We start from the raw sequence: 20,883 nt of genomic DNA, 5'->3' as shown, positions 1-20,883 counted from the left end.
GTTTTCCCCCGGACGGAGGCGCCGCATTCCCAAAATTCCCAACCCCGGGGCAGCCTCGGAGCCGGGCGACCCCAAACTCCCGGAAAATTCCCCCAAATTCCCGGGAAATCCCCCCAAAATTCGCGGGAAATCCCCCCCAAATTCCCTTTTCGGAGCTCCCGAGACCCAAATCCCGCCGCCTTTTCCCTCAAAACTGCGGATTTTTGTAGTTTTTTTTTTCATTTTTATGTGGTTTTTTTTCCTTCCCGGCGGATTTGGGAGGATTTGGGGGAAAATCCGGGATTTAGGACAAATCCGGGTTTTCCGAGGGGGATTTGGCAGCGGGGGGAGGGGGAAAAGGGGAATTTGGGGGGGAATTTCTGGGATTTGGGGCAGAATTTTGGGGGGGAAATCCGCAGGAATTTGGGAGGTTCGGGGGGAGATTTGTGGGAATCGAGAGAATTTGGGGAATTTGGGGGAGATTTGAAGGAATTCGGGGAAAATCCGGGGAGGATTTTTGGAGATTTTGGAGGATTTGGTGTAATTTGGGGGGAATGTGGGGAAATTTGGGGAATTTGAGCAGATCCGGGGGAGATTTGGGGAAATTTTGAGGGGAAAATTGGGAATTTTGAGGGGGAATGGGGGAGATTTCAGGAAATCTGCAGGAATTTGGGCGAAAATGTGGAAATTTGGGGGGATTTCTGGGAATTTGGGGGAAGGAGCGATGAAATTTGGGAGAATTTTGGGAATTCGAGCCCAAATGTGGGGGATTTCTGGGAATTGAGGAAAATTCAAGGGAATTTCTGGGAATTTCAGGGAATTTTGGGGAAAATGTGGGAGAATTTTGGGCCTTTGGGGGAGAAAAGGAGAAATTTGGGAGAATTTGGGAGATTTGGGGGAAATCGGAGAGAATTTCAGGAATTCCAGGGGAACTGGGGGGGGGATCAAGGGAATTTGGGAGATTTGCGTGAATTTGGGGAAAATTCCGGGAAATTCGGAGATTTTGGGAGGAAATCCAAGGAATTTTGAGGAATCTGGGGGAAATCAGGGGAAAATCGGGAAATTTGAGCAGATCTGGGGGAGATTTGGGGAAATTTTGAGGGGAAAATTCGGAATTTTGAGGGAAAATGGGAAATTTGGAGGAAAAATGGGGAATTTGGGGAGGGAAATGGGAAATATTGGGGGGAAAATGGGGAAATTTGAGGGATAAATGGGGAATTTTGGGGGGGAAAGGAGAAATTTTTGGAGGAAATGGGAAGATTCAGGGAGAAAATGGGGAATTTCGAGGGGAAAATTAGGAGAAAATTGGGATATTGGGGGAAAATGGGAAATTTTGGGGGGGGGGAAATGGGGAATTACGAGGGGAAAACGGGGAATTTGGGGGGAAAATGGGGAATTTCGAGGGGAAAATGGGGAATTTCGAGGGGAAAATGGGAAATTTCGAGGGGAAAATGGGAAATTTCGAGGGGAAAACGGGGAATTTTGGGAGGAAAATGAGAAAGGATGAGGGGAAAATGGGGAATTTCGAGGGAAAATGGAGAATTTCGAGGAAAAATCCGGGAATTTCGGGGCGCCAAAGGGAAATTCGGGGGGATCCGGGGAAAACCCGGGGAGCGCGGGGGGGAGCCGCGGGAATTTGGGGGAAATTTGGGGAATTTCGGGGAATTCGGGCGGAATCGCCGCCCCCCCCCCACCCACCTGTTCCCAGCGCCGAGCTCGGGGATTTTTTCCCAATTCCGGCGATTTTTGCCCAATTTTGGGGGGGGGATGGAGGGGGGGGGGGCTCATCCCTCCCCTCCCCCCCCCAAGGAGCGACCCCCGCCCCTCCCCCCCCCCAAAATCCGCCGCTTCCCCCCCAAAACCCGCGGGGGGGGAGGGGCGGGGGGGGGTCCCGGGGGTGGGGGAGGGGCGGGGGGATTTTGGGGGGCTCGGGGGGGATTTGGGGACCCCCTCCCCCCCCTCCTACCTGTTCCCCCCCGGGTCCGCTCCCGCCGCCGCCGCGTTAAAGCTCCGGGGGGGGAGGGGCGGGGCGGGGGGAGGGGCGGGAACGGCCCCGCCCCCACCCCGGGACCGCCCCCGGGACCCCAAAATCCCCGGGACCCCCAAAAATCCGGCAGGAACCCCAAAATCCCTCCAGGAACCCCAAAAATCCGTCAGGGACCCCAAAAATCCTTCAGGAACCCCAAAATCCCTTCAGGGACCCCAAAAATCCGTCAGGGACCCCAAAAATCCTTCAGGAACCCCAAAATCCCTTCAGGAACCCCAAAATCCCTTCAGGGACCCCAAAAATCCCTTCAGGGACCCCAAAAATCCGTCAGGAACCCCAAAAATCCGTCAGGAACCCCAAAAATCCTTCAGGAACCCCAAAAATCCGTCAGGGACCCCAAAAATCCTTCAGGAACCCCAAAAATCCGTCAGGGACCCCAAAAATCCTTCAGGAACCCCAAAATCCCTTCAGGGACCCCAAAAATCCGGCAGGAACCCCAAAATCCCTTCAGGAACCCCAAAAAATCCCCGGGAAACCCAAAAACCCTTCAGAAACCCCAAAAATCCATCAGGAACCCCAAAAAATCCCCGGGAAACCCAAAAATCCGTCAGGGATCCCAAAAATCCGTCAGGGACCCCAAAATCCCTTCAGGAACCCCAAAATCCCTCCAGGGACCCCAGAAAATCCCCGGGAAACCCAAAAATCCTTCAGGGACCCCAAAAAATCCCCGGGAAAATCAAAAATCCTTCAGGGACCCCAAAAATCCTTCAGGAACCCCAAAAAATCCCCGGGAAAATCAAAAATCCTTCAGGGACCCCAAAAATCCTTCAGGAACCCCAAAAAATCCCCGGGAAAATCAAAAATCCTTCAGGGACCCCAAAAATCCTTCAGGAACCCCAAAAGTCCCCGGGAACCCCCAAAAGTCCCCGGGAAACCCAAAAAACCCCCTGGAACCCCAAAAAATTCCCAGAAACCCCAAAAATCCCCGGGAATTCAAAAAAATCCCCGGGAAACCCAAACATCCCTTCAGGGATCCCAAAATCCTTCAGGAACCCCAAAAAATTCCCGGGAACCCCAAAAAATCCCCGGGAACCCCAAAATCCTTCAGGTGCCGCCCCCACCCCCCAATCTGGGGTCTCGGCCACTTTTGGGAATCCCAAAATTCCCCCCAAAATCGCCCCAAAATTCCTTCAACCCCCCAAAATCCCGAAATCCCCCCCAAATTCCCCCCAAATCCTCCCAAAATCCCCCCCAGACCCTTTTGGGGACCCTAAATTCCCAAAAATTCCCCCCAAAAACCCCCTAAAATCCTGCCAGGACCCCCCAAATTCTCAAATCTCCCCAAAATCCCCCCAAAAACTCCCAAAATCCCCCAAAAAATTCCCCCAAACCCCAAGTCTCCCCCAAATCTCCCAAAAATCTCCCCAATCACCCCAAAAATCCCTCCAAAAATTCCCAAAATTCCCCAAATCCCCCCCAAATCCCAAATCTCCCCCAAAAATCTCCCAAATCCCCCCAAAAATCCCTCCAAAGATTCCCAAAAATCCCCAAAATTCCCAAATCCTCCAAATTCCCCCAAAAAATCCCCCCCAACCCCATTTTGGGGCCGGATTTTTGGGAATTTTTTCGGGAATATTTTTAATTTTTTTATTGGAATTCCGGCCCTTCCTCCTCCTCCTCCTCCTCGTCGCCCTTTTCCCGGAATTTTCCCCGATTTTCCGGGATTTTCCCCCAATTTTCTGCTTTTTCCTCCCGTTTTCCTGCAGATTTTTCCAGGTTTTTTTCCAAATTTTCCGTGTTTTCCCCCAAATTTTCTGCGCTTTTTTCCCGTTTTTCCACGGTTTTCTCCCATTTTTCCGGGTTCTTTTCTTGTTTTTCCAGGGTTTTTTCCCATTTTCCTGGGTTTTCTTCCCATTTCTCTGTGGTATTTTCCCATTTTTCCACGGTTTCCCCCCAATTTTCCGGCGTTTTTTCCCGTTTTTCTGGATTTTTTTCCCATTTTTCCGGCGTTGTTTCCCATTTTTCCGGCGTTGTTTCCCATTTTTCCGGCGTTTTTTCCCGTTTTTCCGGTTTTTTGCCCCGTTTTTGCTGCACCTCCCTCCGCAGCCGCTCCCGGAGCAGCCGCGCCGTCGGCTCCAGGCTGTGCTGGGGAGAAATTCGGGAATTTTGGGATTATTTGGCGGAATTTTCTGGATTTGGGGATTTTTTAGTGAATTTTGGGGGAAAAAATTGGGATTTTTTGGTGAATTTTGGGGATTTTTTGTGATTTTTGGGAGTTTTTGGGGAATTTTGGGATTATTTGGCGGAATTTTCTGGATTTGGGGATTTTTTTGTGAATTTTGGGGGGGAAAATTGGGATTTTTTGTGATTTTTGGGAATTTTTGGGGAATTTTGGGATTATTTGGCGGAATTTTCTGGATTCGGGGATTTTTTAGTGAATTTTGGGGAAAAAAATTGGGATTTTTGGGATTTTTTTGGTGATTTTTGGGAAATTTTGGGATAATTTGGGGGGATTTTTGGGGATTTGGGGGAAATTTGGGGTGAATTTTTCAGGATTTGGGGAAAAACAGGAATTTGGGGGGAAATTTGGGAAATTTTGGGGATTTCAGGGTGAATTTTGGGGATTTGGGGGGAATTTGGGGATTTTTGGGGTAAATTTTGGGAAATTTTACGAATTTGGGGGAAATTTTTGTGGATTTGGGGGAAAATTTGGAAATTTTGTGAATTTGGGATTATTTTCTTTATTTTTGGTGACTTTGGGGGATATTTTGGAGAATTTTTGGTGAATTTAGGATGAATTTTTTGGGAAAAATTCCGAAGTTTTGGGCAAGACTCAGAATTCCTTGTGAATTTTTGGGGAAAATCAGAATATTTTCGGGAAAACTCCATTTTTTTTTTGCTAAAAATTCCGTTTTTTGGGGTAAAAACTCCATTTTTTTTGCTAAAAACTCAGGTTTTTTTGCTAAAAGCTCCGAATTTTTTGGGAAAGCTCCGGATTTTTTTGGGAAATGTTGGGAATTTGGGATTTTCCCACCTGGAGCACGTGCAGCCCCCCCAGGCAGACGACGGCGAGCTCCTGCAGCCCATCCCCCGTCAGCGGCATTTGGGGCAATTTTTGGGGAAAAATCAGAACTTTTTGGGAAAAAATCCGAATTTTTGGGGAAAACTCCGAAGTTTTGGGCAAGACTCAGAATTCCTAGTGAATTTTTGGGGAAAATCAGAATATTTTCGGAAAAACTCCATTTTTTTTTGGCTAAAAATTCCGTTTTTTGGGGTAAAAACTCCGTTTTTTTTGCTAAAAACTCCGTTTTTTTTGCTAAAAGCTCCGAATTTTTTGCTGAAAGCTCCGAATTTTTTGGGAAATGTTGGGAATTTGGGATTTTCCCACCTGGAGCACGTGCAGCCCCCCCAGGCAGACGACGGCGAGCTCCTGCAGCCCATCCCCCATCAGTGGCATTTGGGGCAAATTTGGGGAAAAATCAGAACTTATTGGGAAAAAATCCAAATTTTTGGGGAAAACTCCGAAGTTTTGGGCAAGACTCAGAATTCCTAGTGAATTTTTGGGGAAAATCAGAATATTTTGGGAAAAACTCCGGTTTTTTTGGCTAAAAATTCCGTTTTTTTTGCTAAAAACTCCGTTTTTTTTGCTAAAAGCTCCATTTTTTTTGCTGAAAGCTCCAAATTTTTTTGGGAAATGTTGGGAATTTGGGATTTTCCCACCTGGAGCACGTGCAGCCCCCCCAGGCAGACGACGGCGAGCTCCTGCAGCCCATCCCCCGTCAGGGGCATTTGGGGCAATTTTTGGGGAAAAATCAGAACTTTTTGGGAAAAAATCCGAATTTTTGGGGAAAACTCCGAAGTTTTGGGCAAGACTCAGAATTCCTTGTGAATTTTTGGGGAAAATCAGAATATTTTGGGAAAAACTCCGGTTTTTTTTGGCTAAAAATTCCGTTTTTTGGGGTAAAAATTCCGTTTTTTTTGCTAAAAACTCCGTTTTTTTTGCTGAAAGCTCCGGATTTTTTTGGGAAATGTTGGGAATTTGGGATTTTCCCACCTGGAGCACGTGCAGCCCCCCCAGGCAGACGACGGCGAGCTCCTGCAGCCCATCCCCCGTCAGGGGCATTTGGGGCAATTTTTGGGGAAAAATCAGAACTTTTTGGGAAAAAATCCGAATTTTTGGGGAAAACTCCGAAGTTTTGGGCAAGACTCAGAATTCCTTGTGAATTTTTGGGGAAAATCAGAATATTTTGGGAAAAACTCCGGTTTTTTTTGGCTAAAAATTCCGTTTTTTGGGGTAAAAATTCCGTTTTTTTTGCTAAAAACTCCGTTTTTTTTGCTGAAAGCTCCGGATTTTTTTGGGAAATGTTGGGAATTTGGGATTTTCCCACCTGGAGCACGTGCAGCCCCCCCAGGCAGACGACGGCGAGCTCCTGCAGCCCATCCCCCGTCAGGTCCAGCGGCTCCAGCGCCAGCAGGGGGGAGGGGAAGCGCCGCGCCCACAGCGGCACAAATTGCCCAAAATCCCCGGAATCGGCCCCAAAATATTTGTAACACAGCAGCTCCTGCGGGGGGGAGAACAGGAATAAATGAGGGGGAAAAAGATGGAAAATTGGGAGGAAATGGGGAAAAATTGGGGGGAAATTGGTGAAAAATTGGGGAAAAAATTAGGGGAAAAAAGATGGAAAATTGGGAGGAAAATGGGGAAAAAATTGGGGGAAATTGGGGAAAAATCGGGGAAATTATGGAAAATCGGGGGAAATTAGGGAAAATCAGGGAAATTTGGGGAAAATTGGGGAAAATGAGGGGAAAACTGGAAGAAAAAGGGAGAGTATTCAGGAAAATTGGGGGAAAATCAGGAAAATTTGGGGAAATGGCAGGAAAATGAGGGGAAATTGGGAGAAATTGGGAAAATCAGGGAAAGTTGGGGAAAATGGCAGAAAAATCAAGGAAAATTGGGGAAAATCAGGGAAATTTGGGGGGAAATCAGGGAAATTTGGGGGAAATGGCAGGAAAATGAGGGGAAATTGGTGTAATTGGGGAACTGGGGGAAATTGGAGAAAAATCAGGGAAATTTGGGGGAAAATCAGGGAAATTTGGGGGAAATTGGGGGAAATGAGGGGAATTTGGGGTGAAATCAGGGGAATTTGGGAAAATTGGGGAAAATGAGGGGAATTTGGGGAAATTGGGGAAAATGAGGGGAATTTGGGGTGAAATCAGGGGAAATTGGGGAAAATGAGGGGAATTTGGGGTGAAATCAGGGGAAATTGGGGAAAATGAGGGGAATTTGGGGGAAATGGCAGGAGAATGAGGGGAAATTGGGGTGAAATCGGGGGAATTTGAGGAAATTGGGGAAAATGAGGGGAATTTGGGGTGAAATCAGGGGAAATTGGGGAAAATGAGGGGAATTTGGGTGAAATCAGGGGAATTTGGGGGAAATTGGGGAAAATGAGGGGAATTTAGGGTGAAATCAGGGGAAATTGGGGTGAAATGGGGGAATTTGGGGAAATTGGGGAAAATGAGGGGAATTTGGGGAGATCAGGGGAATTTGGGGTGAAATCAGGGGAATTTGGGGTGAAATTGGGGATGTGGGGCCCACCTGGCCGTAGGTGCCCAGCAGGATTTCGGCGGCGCCGTCGAAGTCGACGTCGGCGACTTTGGCGCAAACGACGGCGTCGGAGCCGCGGCTGCCGGGCAGCGCCAGCGGCGCCGAGAGCCCGCGCCGGAGCAGGCACCTGTGCCAAAACATCCCAAAAATCCCGGGAAATTCCCAAAAAATCCCAAAAAATCCCCAAATCCTGACTGAGAGCCCGCGCCGGAGCAGGCACCTGTCCCAAAAAACCCAAAATCCCGGGAAATTCCCAAAAAATCCCCAAATCCTGACTGAGAGCCCGCGCCGGAGCAGGCACCTGTCCCAAAACATCCCAAAAATCCCAAAAAATCCCAAAAAATCCCCAAAATCCTGACCGAGAGCCCGCGCCGGAGCAGGCACCTGTCCCAAAAACCCAAAATCCCGGGAAATTCCCAAAAAATCCCCAAATCCTGACCGAGAGCCCGCGCCGGAGCAGGCACCTGTCCCAAAAAACCCAAAAATCCTGGGATTTCCCAGGGAATTCCCAAAAAATCCCCAAAATCCTGACCGAGAGCCCGCGCCGGAGCAGGCACCTGTCCCAAAAACCCAAAATCCCGGGAAATTCCCAAAAAATCCCAAAAAATCCTGACCGAGAGCCCGCGCCGGAGCAGGCACCTGTCCCAAAAAACCCAAAAATCCTGGGATTTCCCAGGGAATTCCCAAAAAATCCCAAAAAATCCTGACCGAGAGCCCGCACCGGAGCAGGCACCTGTCCCAAAAAACCCAAAAATCCTGGGATTCCCAAAAAATCCCCAAAATCCTGACCGAGAGCCCGCGCCGGAGCAGGCACCTGTGCCAAAACATCCCAAAAATCCTGAGATTCCCAAAAAATCCCCAAAATCCTGACCGAGAGCCCGCGCCGGAGCAGGCACCTGTCCCAAAACATCCCAAAAATCCTGAGATTCCCAAAAAATCCCCAAATCCTGACCGAGAGCCCGCGCCGGAGCAGGCGCCTGTCCCAAAACATCCCAAAACCCTGAGTATTCCTGAAAATCCCAAAAAATCCTGAGATTCCCAGGAAATCCCAAAGAAATCCCAAAAATCCTGAGTATTCCCAGGAAAATCCCAAATAATCCCGAAAATCCTGAGATTCCCAAAAATCCTGAGATTCCCAAAAAATCCCAAAGAATCCCAAAGAATCCTGATATTCCCAGGAAAAATCCCGAAAAATCCTGAGTATTCCCGGGAAAATCCCGAAAAATATCGAAAAAATCCCAACCAAATGCCAAAAATCCCAACAAAATCCCAGGCATTCCATAAAAATCCCGAAGAATTTTGGGGAGTTTTTGGGGTAATTTTGGGGAATTATTTGGCAGAATTTTTGGGAAATTTTGGGAAATTTTGGAGGGATTTTTGGGGGATTTTTTTGGAATTTTTGGGAAATTTTTTGGCAGAATTTTGGGGATTTTTGGGGGATTTTTTTGGGGATTTTTTGGCAGAATTTTAGGAATTTTTGGGGGAATGTTGGGGATTTTGGGGCTCACCGATAAACCACGGCCGCCTCCAGGGCGCTGCTCACCAGGAGGTTCCAGGAGTCCTCGGGGTCCTCTGCAGGAAAATCGGGAATTTCGGGGCTTTTTGGGAAAATTGGGCAATTTTGGGAATTCTGCCTTTTCCCAGGTTTTCCCACTATTTTCCTGATTTTTCACCCCCATTTTTGCCCAATTTTTCCCCTTTTTTTTCCCAAATTTTCCCCATTTTTTCCCTGTTTTTTTCCCTTTTCCTCTCCCATTTTTCCCCTTTTTTCGCATTTTTCCTGGAATTTTCTCCATTTTTTCCATTTTTCCCAATTTTTTACACACTTTTTCTGTTTTCCTCTTTTTTTTCCTTTTTTCCCCATTTCCCCCATTTTTTCCCCATTTCCCCCATTTCCCCATGGTTTTTATCCCGTTTTTCCTATTTTTTTTTCATTTTTTTCTGTTTTTCCCCCCTTTTTTTCTATAATTTTCTCAGATTTTTATCAATTTTCCTCTTTCCCCCCCATTTTCCCCACATTTTTCCCATTTCACCCCATTTTTTATCATTTCCCCACTTTTTCCCCCTAATTTTTCCCATTTTTCCCTCCATTTTCCCCTTTTCCCCCTTTTATCCCCCATTTTCCCCCAATTTTCCCCCATTTCCCTCAATTTTTCCCCTTTTCTCCCCAATTTTCCCCATTTCCCCCCATTTTCTTCCCTTTTCCCCCCAATTTTTCCCATTTTTCCCTTTTTTCCCATTTCCCCTGATTTCCCCCCAATTTTTCCCATTTTCCCCCATTTCCCCCCTTTTTTTCCCCATTTCCCTCCCACATTTTCCCATTTTTTTCCCATTTTCGCCCCAATTTCCCCCGTTTTACTCCATTTTTTCCCGTTTTTTCCCGTTTTTTCCCGGTTTATTCCCCGTTTTTCCCGTTTTTGCCGTTTTTCGCCCCGTTTCTGGCTCACCGTGGCCGGCCGGGGGCAGCGGGAAGAGCAGCACGGCCGAGACGGGCCCGTCCTGCTGCACGCTCCAGCTCTGCAGCACCGCTGCAAAACGGGGTGAAAAACGGCGATTTTGGGAAAATCCAGGCGAAAAAATGGGATTTTGGGAAATTGTGGGGAAATTGTATGGGAAATGAGGCAAAAAAAGGGGATTTTGGGGCCGGGAAATGGGGAAAAATGGGGGGGAAAAGGAGATTGCTGCACGCTCCAGCTCTGCAGCACCGCTGCAAAACGGGGCCAAAAACGGCGATTTCGGGAAAATTATAGGGAAAAATGGGATTTGGGGAAATTGGGAATTGGGAGCTAGGAATTTTGGGAATTTGGGAATTTCAGGAATTTTGGGAATTGAAAATTGGGAATTTCGGGAATCTGGGAATTTGGGGAATTGGGAATTTGGGAATTTTGGGAAATTGCAATTTGGGGAATTTGGGGAATTTGTGAACTTTTGAATTTGGAATTTGTGAATTTGGGGAATCGGGGAATTGGCATTTGGGGAGTTGGGAATTTCAGCAATTTTGGGAATTCCGGGAATTTTGGGAATTCCGGGAATTTTGGGAGTTTGTGAATTGGAATTTGGGAATTTTGGGAATTGGGAGTTGGGAATTTCAGCAATTTTGGGAATTGGAATTTTGGGAATTCCGGGAATTTTGGGAAATTGCAATTTGGGGAATTTGGGGAATTTGGGGAATTTGTGAATTTTTGAATTTGGAATTTGTGAATTTGGGGAATCGGGGAATTGGCATTTGGGGAGTTGGGAATTTCAGCAATTTTGGGAATTGGAGTTCAGGAATTTTGTGAATTTCGTGAATTGGAATTCGTGAATTTTGTGAATTTTGGGAATTGGAATTCGTGAATTTTGGGAATTTTGGGAATTGGAGTTCGGGAATTTTGTGAATTTTGGGAATTGGAATTTGGTGAATTTTGTGAATTTTGGGAACTGGAATTCGGGAATTTGGTGAATTTTGGGAATTGGAATTTGGTGAATTTTGTGAATTTCAGGAATTGGAATTCCGGGAATTTGGTGAATTTTGTGAATTTCGGGAATTGGAATTCCGGGAATTTGGGAATTTGGTGAATTTTGGGAATTGGAATTCCGGGAATTTTGGGAATTTTGTGAATTTCGGGAATTGGAATTCGGGAATTTGGTGAATTTTGTGAATTTCGGGAATTGGAATTCCGGGAATTTGGTGAATTTCAGGAATTGGAATTCCGGGAATTCGGGAATTTTGTGAATTTCGGGAATTGGAATTTCAGGAATTTCGGGAATTTTGTGAATTGGAATTCGGGAATTTGGTGAATTTCGGAAATTGGAATTTTGGGAATTTTGTGAATTTTGGGAACTGGAATTCGGGAATTTCGTGAATTTTGTGAATTTCGGGAACTGGAATTCGGGAATTTTGTGAATTTTGGGAATTGGAATTTGGTGAATTTGGTGAATTTGGTGAATTTTGGGAATTGGTATTCGGGAATTTGGTGAATTTTGGGAATTGGGGAATTGGAATTTGGTGAATTTTGGGAATTTCGCGAATTCCGGGAATTTGGTGAATTTGGTGAATTTTGGGAATTGGAGTTCGGGAATTCCGGGAATTTGGTGAATTTTGGGAATTGGGGATTCCGGGATCGGCGTCAGGGCGCCTCACCGCGCGAGGCCTCGTGCACGCGCGCCGCCCGCACGAATCCGCTCTGGCAGCCGAGCGCCGAGAGACGATGGCCCGAGCCGGGCACGGGGCGCACGTCCAGCCACAGCACCCTGGAACGGGGCAAAAAACGGGGAAAATGGTTAAAAATGGGAAAAACGGGAAATACAGAGAGAGACGGGACCCAACGTCCAGCCACAGCACCCTGGAACGGGGCAAAAAACGGGGAAAATGGTTAAAAATGTCAAAAATGGGAAATACAGACAGAGACGGGACCCAACGTCCAGCCACAGCACCCTGGAACGGGGCAAAAAACGGGAAAAATGGTTAAAAATGTCAAAAATGGGAAATACAGACAGAGACGGGACCCAACGTCCAGCCACAGCACCCTGGAACGGGGCAAAAAACGGGAAAAATGGTTAAAAACGGGAAAAATGGGAAATACAGACAGAGACGGGACCCAACGTCCAGCCACAGCACCCTGGAACGGGGCAAAAAACGGGGAAATTGGTTAAAAATGTCAAAAATGGGAAATACAGACAGAGACGGGACCCAACGTCCAGCCACAGCGCCCTGGAACGGGGCAAAAAACGGGGAAAATGGTTAAAAATGTCAAAAATGGGAAATACAGAGAGGGACGGGACCCAACGTCCAGCCACAGCACCCTGGAACGGGGCAAAAAACCGGGAAATTGGTTAAAAATGGGAAAAACGGGAAATACAGAGAGAGACGGGACCCAACGTCCAGCCACAGCACCCTGAAATGGGGCAAAAAACCAGGAAATTGGTTAAAAATGTCAAAAATGGGAAATACAGACAGAGACGGGACCCAACGTCCAGCCACAGCACCCTGGAACGGGGCAAAAAACGGGGAAATTGGTTAAAAATGTCAAAAATGGGAAATACAGACAGAGACGGGACCCAACGTCCAGCCACAGCACCCTGGAACGGGGCAAAAAACCGGGAAATTGGTTAAAAATGTCAAAAATGGGAAATACAGAGAGAGACGGGACCCAACGTCCAGCCACAGCACCCTGGAACGGGGCAAAAAACGGGAAAAATGGTTAAAAACGGGAAAAACGGGAAATACAGACAGAGACGGGACCCAACGTCCAGCCACAGCGCCCTGGAACGGGGCAAAAAACGGGGAAATTGGTTAAAAACGGGAAAAACGGGAAATACAGACAGAGACGGGACCCAACGTCCAGCCACAGCGCCCTGGAACGGGGCAAAAAACGGGGAAAATGGTTAAAAATGTCAAAAATGGGAAATACAGACAGAGACGGGACCCAACGTCCAGCCACAGCACCCTGGAATGGGGCAAAAAACGGGGAAAATGGTTAAAAATGTCAAAAATGGGAAATACAGACAGAGACGGGACCCAACGTCCAGCCACAGCACCCTGGAACGGGGCAAAAAACGGGAAAAATGGTTAAAAACGGGAAAAACGGGAAATACAGACAGAGACGGGACCCAACGTCCAGCCACAGCACCCTGGAACGGGGCAAAAAACGGGGAAATCGGTTAAAAATGTCAAAAATGGGAAATACAGACAGAGACGGGACCCAACGTCCAGCCACAGCGCCCTGGAACGGGGCAAAAAACGGGGAAAATGGTTAAAAATGTCAAAAATGGGAAATACAGAGAGGGACGGGACCCAACGTCCAGCCACAGCACCCTGGAACGGGGCAAAAAACCGGGAAATTGGTTAAAAATGGGAAAAACGGGAAATACAGAGAGAGACGGGACCCAACGTCCAGCCACAGCACCCTGAAATGGGGCAAAAAACCAGGAAATTGGTTAAAAATGTCAAAAATGGGAAATACAGACAGAGACGGGACCCAACGTCCAGCCACAGCACCCTGGAACGGGGCAAAAAACGGGGAAATTGGTTAAAAATGTCAAAAATGGGAAATACAGACAGAGACGGGACCCAACGTCCAGCCACAGCACCCTGGAACGGGGCAAAAAACCGGGAAATTGGTTAAAAATGTCAAAAATGGGAAATACAGAGAGAGACGGGACCCAACGTCCAGCCACAGCACCCTGGAACGGGGCAAAAAACGGGAAAAATGGTTAAAAACGGGAAAAACGGGAAATACAGACAGAGACGGGACCCAACGTCCAGCCACAGCGCCCTGGAACGGGGCAAAAAACGGGGAAATTGGTTAAAAACGGGAAAAACGGGAAATACAGACAGAGACGGGACCCAACGTCCAGCCACAGCGCCCTGGAACGGGGCAAAAAACGGGGAAAATGGTTAAAAATGTCAAAAATGGGAAATACAGACAGAGACGGGACCCAACGTCCAGCCACAGCACCCTGGAATGGGGCAAAAAACGGGGAAAATGGTTAAAAATGTCAAAAATGGGAAATACAGACAGAGACGGGACCCAACGTCCAGCCACAGCACCCTGGAACGGGGCAAAAAACGGGAAAAATGGTTAAAAACGGGAAAAACGGGAAATACAGACAGAGACGGGACCCAACGTCCAGCCACAGCACCCTGGAACGGGGCAAAAAACGGGGAAATCGGTTAAAAATGTCAAAAATGGGAAATACAGACAGAGACGGGACCCAACGTCCAGCCACAGCACCCTGAAATGGGGCAAAAAACGGGAAAAATGGTTAAAAATGTCAAAAATGGGAAATACAGACAGAGACGGGACCCAACGTCCAGCCACAGCACCCTGAAACGGGGCAAAAAACCGGGAAATTGGTTAAAAATGGGAAAAACGGGAAATACAGACAGAGACGGGACCCAACGTCCAGCCACAGCACCCTGGAACGGGGCAAAAAACGGGGAAAATGGTTAAAAATGGGAAAAACGGGAAATACAGACAGAGACGGGACCCAACGTCCAGCCACAGCACCCTGGAACGGGGCAAAAAACCGGGAAATTGGTTAAAAATGGGAAATACAGAGAGAGACGGGACCCAACGTCCAGCCACAGCGCCCTGGAACGGGGCAAAAAACGGGGAATTCGGGAATTTGGGGAATTTTGGAATTTGGGAAGAGCGCTCCGTACGTGCTGGGAACGTCCTGCAGCTCCGGGAAGAGCAGCTGGATCGGCTGCTCCTCAAACTGGTGCGAGCCGGGGTTCTGGAAATGGGGAAAAATGGGAAAAATGGATTAAAATGGGGAAAACTGGGGGAAATGGGGGAAAATGGATTAAAATGGGGAAAACTGGGGGGAAATGGGGAGGAAAAGGAGGAAAAATGGGGAAAACTGGGGGGAAATGGGGGAAAATGGATTAAAATGGGGAAAACTGGGGGGAAATGGGGGAAAATGGATTAAAATGGGGAAAACTGGGGGGAAATGGGGAGGAAAAGGAGAAAAAATGGGGAAAACTGGGGGGAAATGGGGAGGAAAAGGAGGAAAAATGGGGAAATATGGGAAAAAATGGGGGAAATGGGGTAAAAGGGAAAAAGGGAAAAATGGGGAAAATGGGGAAAAAGGGGAAAAGGAAAAACGGAAAAAATCGGGGAAAATTGGGGGAAATGGGAAAAAGGGGAAAAGGAAAAAGGGAAAAATGGGGAAAATGGGAAAAAATGGGGGAAAAGGGGAAAAAAGGGGAAAAGGGGAAAAGGGGAAAAGGGAGAAATGGGAAAAATGGGAAAAATTGGGAAAAAATTGGAAAAAATGGGGAAAAGGGAAAAAGGGGGAAAAGGAAAAAGGGAGAAGAGGGAAAATTGGGAAAAATCGGGAAAAAATGGGAAAAAAAATGGGGGAAAGTGGGAAAAAATGGGGAAAATGGGGAAAAGGAAAAGGGGAAAGTTACCGGGACATTCCATGGGGAATTTTGGGGGATTTTGGGGAATTTTGGGAAATTTGGGGGAATTTTGGGGGGATTTTGGGGTATATTTTGGGATATTTTTAGGGTGTTTTTGGGATATTTTTGGGGCATATTTTGGGATATTTTGGGGTATATTTTGGGATTTTTTGGGGGGATTTTTTGGGATATTTTGAGGGTGTATTTGGGATATTTTTGGGATATTTTGGGGTATTTTGGGGCATTTTTGGGGGTCTCACCTCTCTGTACAGGTGGATGGCCGGGTCATTCCCACTCAGCAGGAAAACGGTCTCCAGGTGCTCCCCCACGCGGACCCTGAAATTTTGGGGATTTTTGGGTTTTTTTGGGATTTTTCTGGGATTTTTGGGGTCTCCAGGTGCTCCCCCACGCGGACCCTGCAATTTGGGAAGGGAATTTTGGGAATTTTTGGGAATTTTTGGGATTTTTTGGAGGATTTTTTGGGATTTTTTTTTGAGATTTTGATGATTATTTTGGGGATTTTTTTGGGATTTGTTTTGGAGTTTTTTGGGGATTTTTTTGGGGGTCTCCAGGTGCTCCTTCACGCTGACCCTGGAATTTGGGGATTTTGGGGAATTTTTGAGGTTTCTTGGAATTTTTTGGGTCTCCAGGTGCTTCCCCACCTGGACCCTGCAGGTTTGAGGAGGATTTGGGAATTTTTGGGCTTTTTGAGGATTTTTTGGGGTTTCTTTGAGTAGTTTTTTTTTTTTTTTCAGATTTTCTGAGGATTTTGGGGATTTTTTTGGATTTTTGGGAATTTGTTTTTGGTTATTTTTGGATTTTGGGGATTTTTGAGCATCGTTTGGGATTTTTTTGGGTTTCTTTTGGGATTTTTGGGAGGTTTTTTTCAGGTTTTTTTGGGGATTTTTGGGGGATTTTTAAAAAATTTTTTTTTTTAATTTTATTTTTTTAATTTTGGGATTTTTAAGGATTTTTGGGGGGATTTTGGGGATTTTGGCACTCACTGGGCGTGGCACAGCTGGAAGGGGGTGAAGCGAAGCTCCAGGTTCAGGCAGCTCTCTGCAGGGGGGCAGGGGAATTCTGGGGGTCCCAATCCCATTTTTGGGGTCCCAAACCCATTTTTGGGATCCCTTCCCCATTTTTTTGGGCTCCAAATCCCATTTTTGGGGTCTCATCCCAATTTCTGGGGTCCCAGCCCCGTTTTTGGTCTCCCCAATCCCATTTTTGGGGTCCCAGCCCGTTTTTGGGGTCCCCGATCCCGTTTTTGGGGTCCCCGATCCCATTTTTGGGGTCCCCAATCCCATTTTTTGGGGTCCCCGATCTCATTTTTGGGGTCCCTGATCCCATTTTTTGGGGTCCCAGCCCGTTTTTGATGTCCCCAATCCCGTTTTTGGGGTCCCCGATCCCATTTTTGGGGTCCCCAATCCCATTTTTTGGGGTCCCCGATCTCATTTTTGGGGTCCCTGATCCCATTTTTTGGGGTCCCAGCCCGTTTTTGATGTCCCCAATCCCATTTTTGGGGTCCCAGCCCGTTTTTGGGGTCCCGAATCCCATTTTTGGGGTCCCAAATCCCATTTTTTGGGGTCCCAGCCCGTTTTTGGGGTCCCCGATCCCATTTTTGGGGTCCCAAATCCCATTTTTTGGGGTCCCAGCCCGTTTTTGGGGTCCCCGATCTCATTTTTGGGGTCTCACGGGCCACGGAGTCGAGGTCGAACTCGCAGCCGGGCTCGTAGTCGCAGTAGATGTTGAGGAAGGGGCTGGGCTTGTCCCCCGAGTCCTGGGGGACCCCAAAAATCCCCTCAGAGACCCCAAAATTCCCTCAGAAACCCAAAAATCCCCTCAGAGACCCCCAAAAACAGCCCGAGACCCCCAAAAAACCTCTCAGAGACCCAAAACAGCCCGAGACCCCCCAAAATCCCCTCAGAGACCCCAAAAACAGCCCGAGACCCCCCAAAATCCCCTCAGAGACCCCAAAATTCCCCTCAGACCCCCCAAAATCCCCTCAAGAGACCCCCAAAAACAGCCCGAGACCCCCAAAAAACCCCTCAGAGACCCAAAACAGCCCGAGACCCCCCAAAATCCCCTCAGAGACTCCCAAAACAGCCTGAGACCCCCAAAAATCCCCTCAGAGACCCCAAAAATCCCCTCAGAGACCCCAAAAATCACCCCCAAATTCCTTTGAGACAGCCCCAGGCCCCCTAAATTCCCCCCAAATCCCCCCGAAAATCCCCTTGAGACCCCCCCAGACCCCCCAAATCCCCCCAAAACTCCCCCAAATCCCCCCCCAAAATCCCCCCAGACCCCCCAAATCCCCCCAAAATCCCCCAGGACCCCCCAGATCCCCCCAGGACCCCCCAAGTCCCCCCACCTTGATGAAGGTGATGCCCACCACGAGGCCGCGCTGGGGGGGGGATTTGGGGAAGGAATCGATGGAAACGATCTCGGCGTCCACTGCGGGAGAGGGGCGCTCAGGGACCCAAAATACCCCCAAAATAGCCCAAAATACCCCCAAAATAGCCCAAAAAACCTCCCAAAAAACCTCCCAAAATATCCCAAAAAAACCTCCCAAAATACCCCCAAAATAGCCCAAAAAACCTCCCAAAAAACCTCCCAAAATACCCCCAAAATAGCCCCAAAATAGCCCAAAAAACCTCCCAAAATAGCCCCAAAATAGCCCAAAAAACCTCCCAAAATATCCCAAAAAACCTCCCAAAAAACCTCCCAAAATACCCCCAAATAGCCCCAAAAACCTCCCAGAAATTCCCCAAAATATCCCAGAAATTCCCCAAAATGGCCCCAAAAACCCCTGAAATATCCCCCAAAATATCCCCAAAAAACTTTCAAAAAACCCCCCAAAATAGTCAAAATATCCCCAAGAAACTCACAAAAATCCCCCAAAATAGCCCCAAAAACCCCTGAAATATCCCCCAAAATCCGCAAAAAACCCCCTAAAAACCTCCAAATATCCCCCAAAATATCCCCCCAGAACCTCCCAAAAAAAACCCCAAAAAGCCCCCAAAAAATTCCTACAGAAATCACAAAAAACTCCAAAAAAATTCCCAAAAATTCCTAAAAATTAAAAAAAAAAATCCCCAAAAATTCCAAAAAAATCCCCAAAAAAATCCCAAAAAATTCCTTAAAAAAATCCCAAATTCCTAAAAGAGAATCACAAAAAATTCCTAAAAAATCGCAAAATACTCCAAAAAAATCACAAAAAATCCCTTTAAAAATACCAAAAAATTCCCCAAAAACTAAAAAAAAAAAAAGAAAAAATTCCTAAAACACCCTGCAAAAATTATCCAAAATTTCCCCCAAAATTCCTAAAAAAATCCCTTTAAAAACCCCCAAAAATTTAAAAAAAATCCCAAAAAATCCCCAAAAAATCCAAATAAATCCCTTTAAAAATTCCCAACAAATTCCCGGTTGGTCCCGGTTGTTCCCGGTTGTTCCCGGTTGTTCCCGGTTGTTCCCGGTTGGTCCCGGTTGTTCCCGGTTGGTGCCGGTACCGGGGATGTAGGTGAACTGCAGCTCCCGGGCCGTGGGGCGCAGGCGCGGCCGCAGCTGCCGGTACCGGAACAGCGACACCTTCCCCTTCAGCGCCGCCGCCAGCAGCGCCCCGGGACCGGGACCGGGACCGGGAACGGGAACGGGAACGGGAACGGAACCGGGAACGGAACCGGGAACGGAACCGGGAACGGGACCAGGAACGGGAACAGGACCGGGAACGGAACCGGGAACTGGGTCAGGACCCGCCCCGGGACCGGGAATGGAACCGGGAACGGAAACAGGAACGGAACCGGGAACTGGGTCAGGACCCGCCCCGGGACCGGGAACGGCAACGGGACCGGGAACGGGACCAGGAACGGGAACGGGACCGGGACCGGGAACGGAACCGGGAACGGAACCGGGAACGGGGTCAGGACCCGCCCCGGGACCGGGAATGGGAACGGAACCGGGACCGGGAATGGAACCGGGACCGGCAACGGGAACTGGGTCAGGACCCGCTCCGGGACCGGGAACGGCACCGGGAACGGCAACGGGGACGAGAATGGGAGCGGGAACGGGACCGGGAACAGGAACGGGAACGGCACCGGGAACTGGGTCAGAACTGGGAACGAGAACGGGACCAGGACCGGGGCCCGCACCGGCACTGGGACCAGGACCGGGAATGGGACCTGAACTGGTACCGGGAACGGAACCGGGAACGGAACCGGGAACGGGACCAGGAACGGAACCGGGAAACGGAGCAAGACCGGGACCGGGACCGGCGCCGGGAACAGAAAATGGGTCAGAACCGGGACCGGGACTGGGAAGCGGGTTGGAACCGGGAATGGGACCAGGACCAGGAACTGGGGTGGAACCGGGAACAGAACCGGGAACGGGACCGGGAACAGAACCGGGAATGGGACCAGGAACAGAACCGGGAACTGGATCAGAACCGGGACCGGCTACCGGGACCGGCGCCAAACCCGACCCGAGATCCCGAACCGGGACAGAACCGGGAACAGGAACAGAACCGGGAACAGGAACAGAACCGGGAACAGGAACAGAACCGGGAACGGCACCGGGAACCGGAACCGGGTCAGAACCGGGAGTGGCACCGGGACCTTGGACTGGGCCAGAACCACGTCCGTGACCCCGAACCGGGTCAGAACCGGCCCCGGGACCCTGAACCGGGTCAGAACTGGAGATGGTACCGGTGCCATGACCCTGAACCGGGTCAGAACCGTGACCATGACCCCGAGGCGGGTCAGAACCGGTGCCGGTCCCGGGACCCCGGGCCGGGTCAGAACCGGAGCCGGTGCTGGTCCCGGGAGGCCGAGGCGGGTCAGAACCGGGCCCAGGACCCCGGGCCGGGTCAGAACCGGTGCCGGTGCCGGTGCCAGGACCCCGGGCCGGGTCAGAACCGGAGCCGGTACCGGGCAGCGCCGCCAGCCCGTAGACGTTGCTCTGGGAGCGCAGGCGGCTGAAGCTGTCCTCGACCAGCGGGCACCGCGGCCACGCCCGCATCCCCACGGCACCGGGACCGGACCGGGACCGGGACAGAACCGGGACCGGGACAGGACAGAACCCGGACCGGGACCGGGACCGGACCGGGGCAGAACCAAACCGGGACTGGACAGAACCGAACCGGGACAGAACCGAACTGGGAACGGGGCAGAACCGAACCGGGACCGGGACAGAACCGGGACTGGGACTGGGACAGAACCGGGACCGGGACAGAACCGAACCGGGACCGGGACAGAAATGGGACCGGGACCGGGACAGAACCGAACCGGCACCGGGACAGAACCGGGACTGGGACTGGGACAGAACCGGGACCGGGACAGAACCGAACCGGGACCGGGACAGAACCGGGACCGGGACAGAACCCAACCGGGACTGGGACAGAACCGAACCGGGACCGGGACCGGACCGGGG

At 49.3% G+C, this 20,883-nt stretch overlaps 1 protein-coding gene across 1 annotated transcript; it reads right to left on the bottom strand.

Moving 5' to 3' along the window:
- Window positions 1-3,599: 3,599 nt before the first annotated feature.
- KPTN (kaptin, actin binding protein) lies at window positions 3,600-20,482 on the bottom strand. The gene is made up of 13 exons (XM_077789122.1): window positions 20,394-20,482; window positions 18,969-19,100; window positions 17,831-17,913; window positions 17,155-17,239; window positions 16,467-16,521; window positions 15,723-15,798; window positions 14,719-14,792; window positions 11,695-11,804; window positions 10,019-10,099; window positions 9,080-9,143; window positions 7,563-7,698; window positions 6,355-6,528; window positions 3,600-4,111 (listed from the first exon to the last, which is right to left on the bottom strand). Exons 1-13 carry the CDS (start codon window positions 20,470-20,472, stop codon window positions 3,614-3,616), a joined length of 1,647 nt encoding a protein of 548 aa, XP_077645248.1. The 5' UTR covers window positions 20,473-20,482; the 3' UTR covers window positions 3,600-3,613.
- Window positions 20,483-20,883: the final 401 nt, after the last annotated feature.

The sequence above is a fragment of the Lonchura striata genome, chromosome 31, assembly GCF_046129695.1.
Source record: "Lonchura striata isolate bLonStr1 chromosome 31, bLonStr1.mat, whole genome shotgun sequence".
NCBI classification, from domain to species: domain Eukaryota; kingdom Metazoa; phylum Chordata; class Aves; order Passeriformes; family Estrildidae; genus Lonchura; species Lonchura striata.
This window is presented reverse-complemented; position numbering and strand designations above follow the sequence as displayed.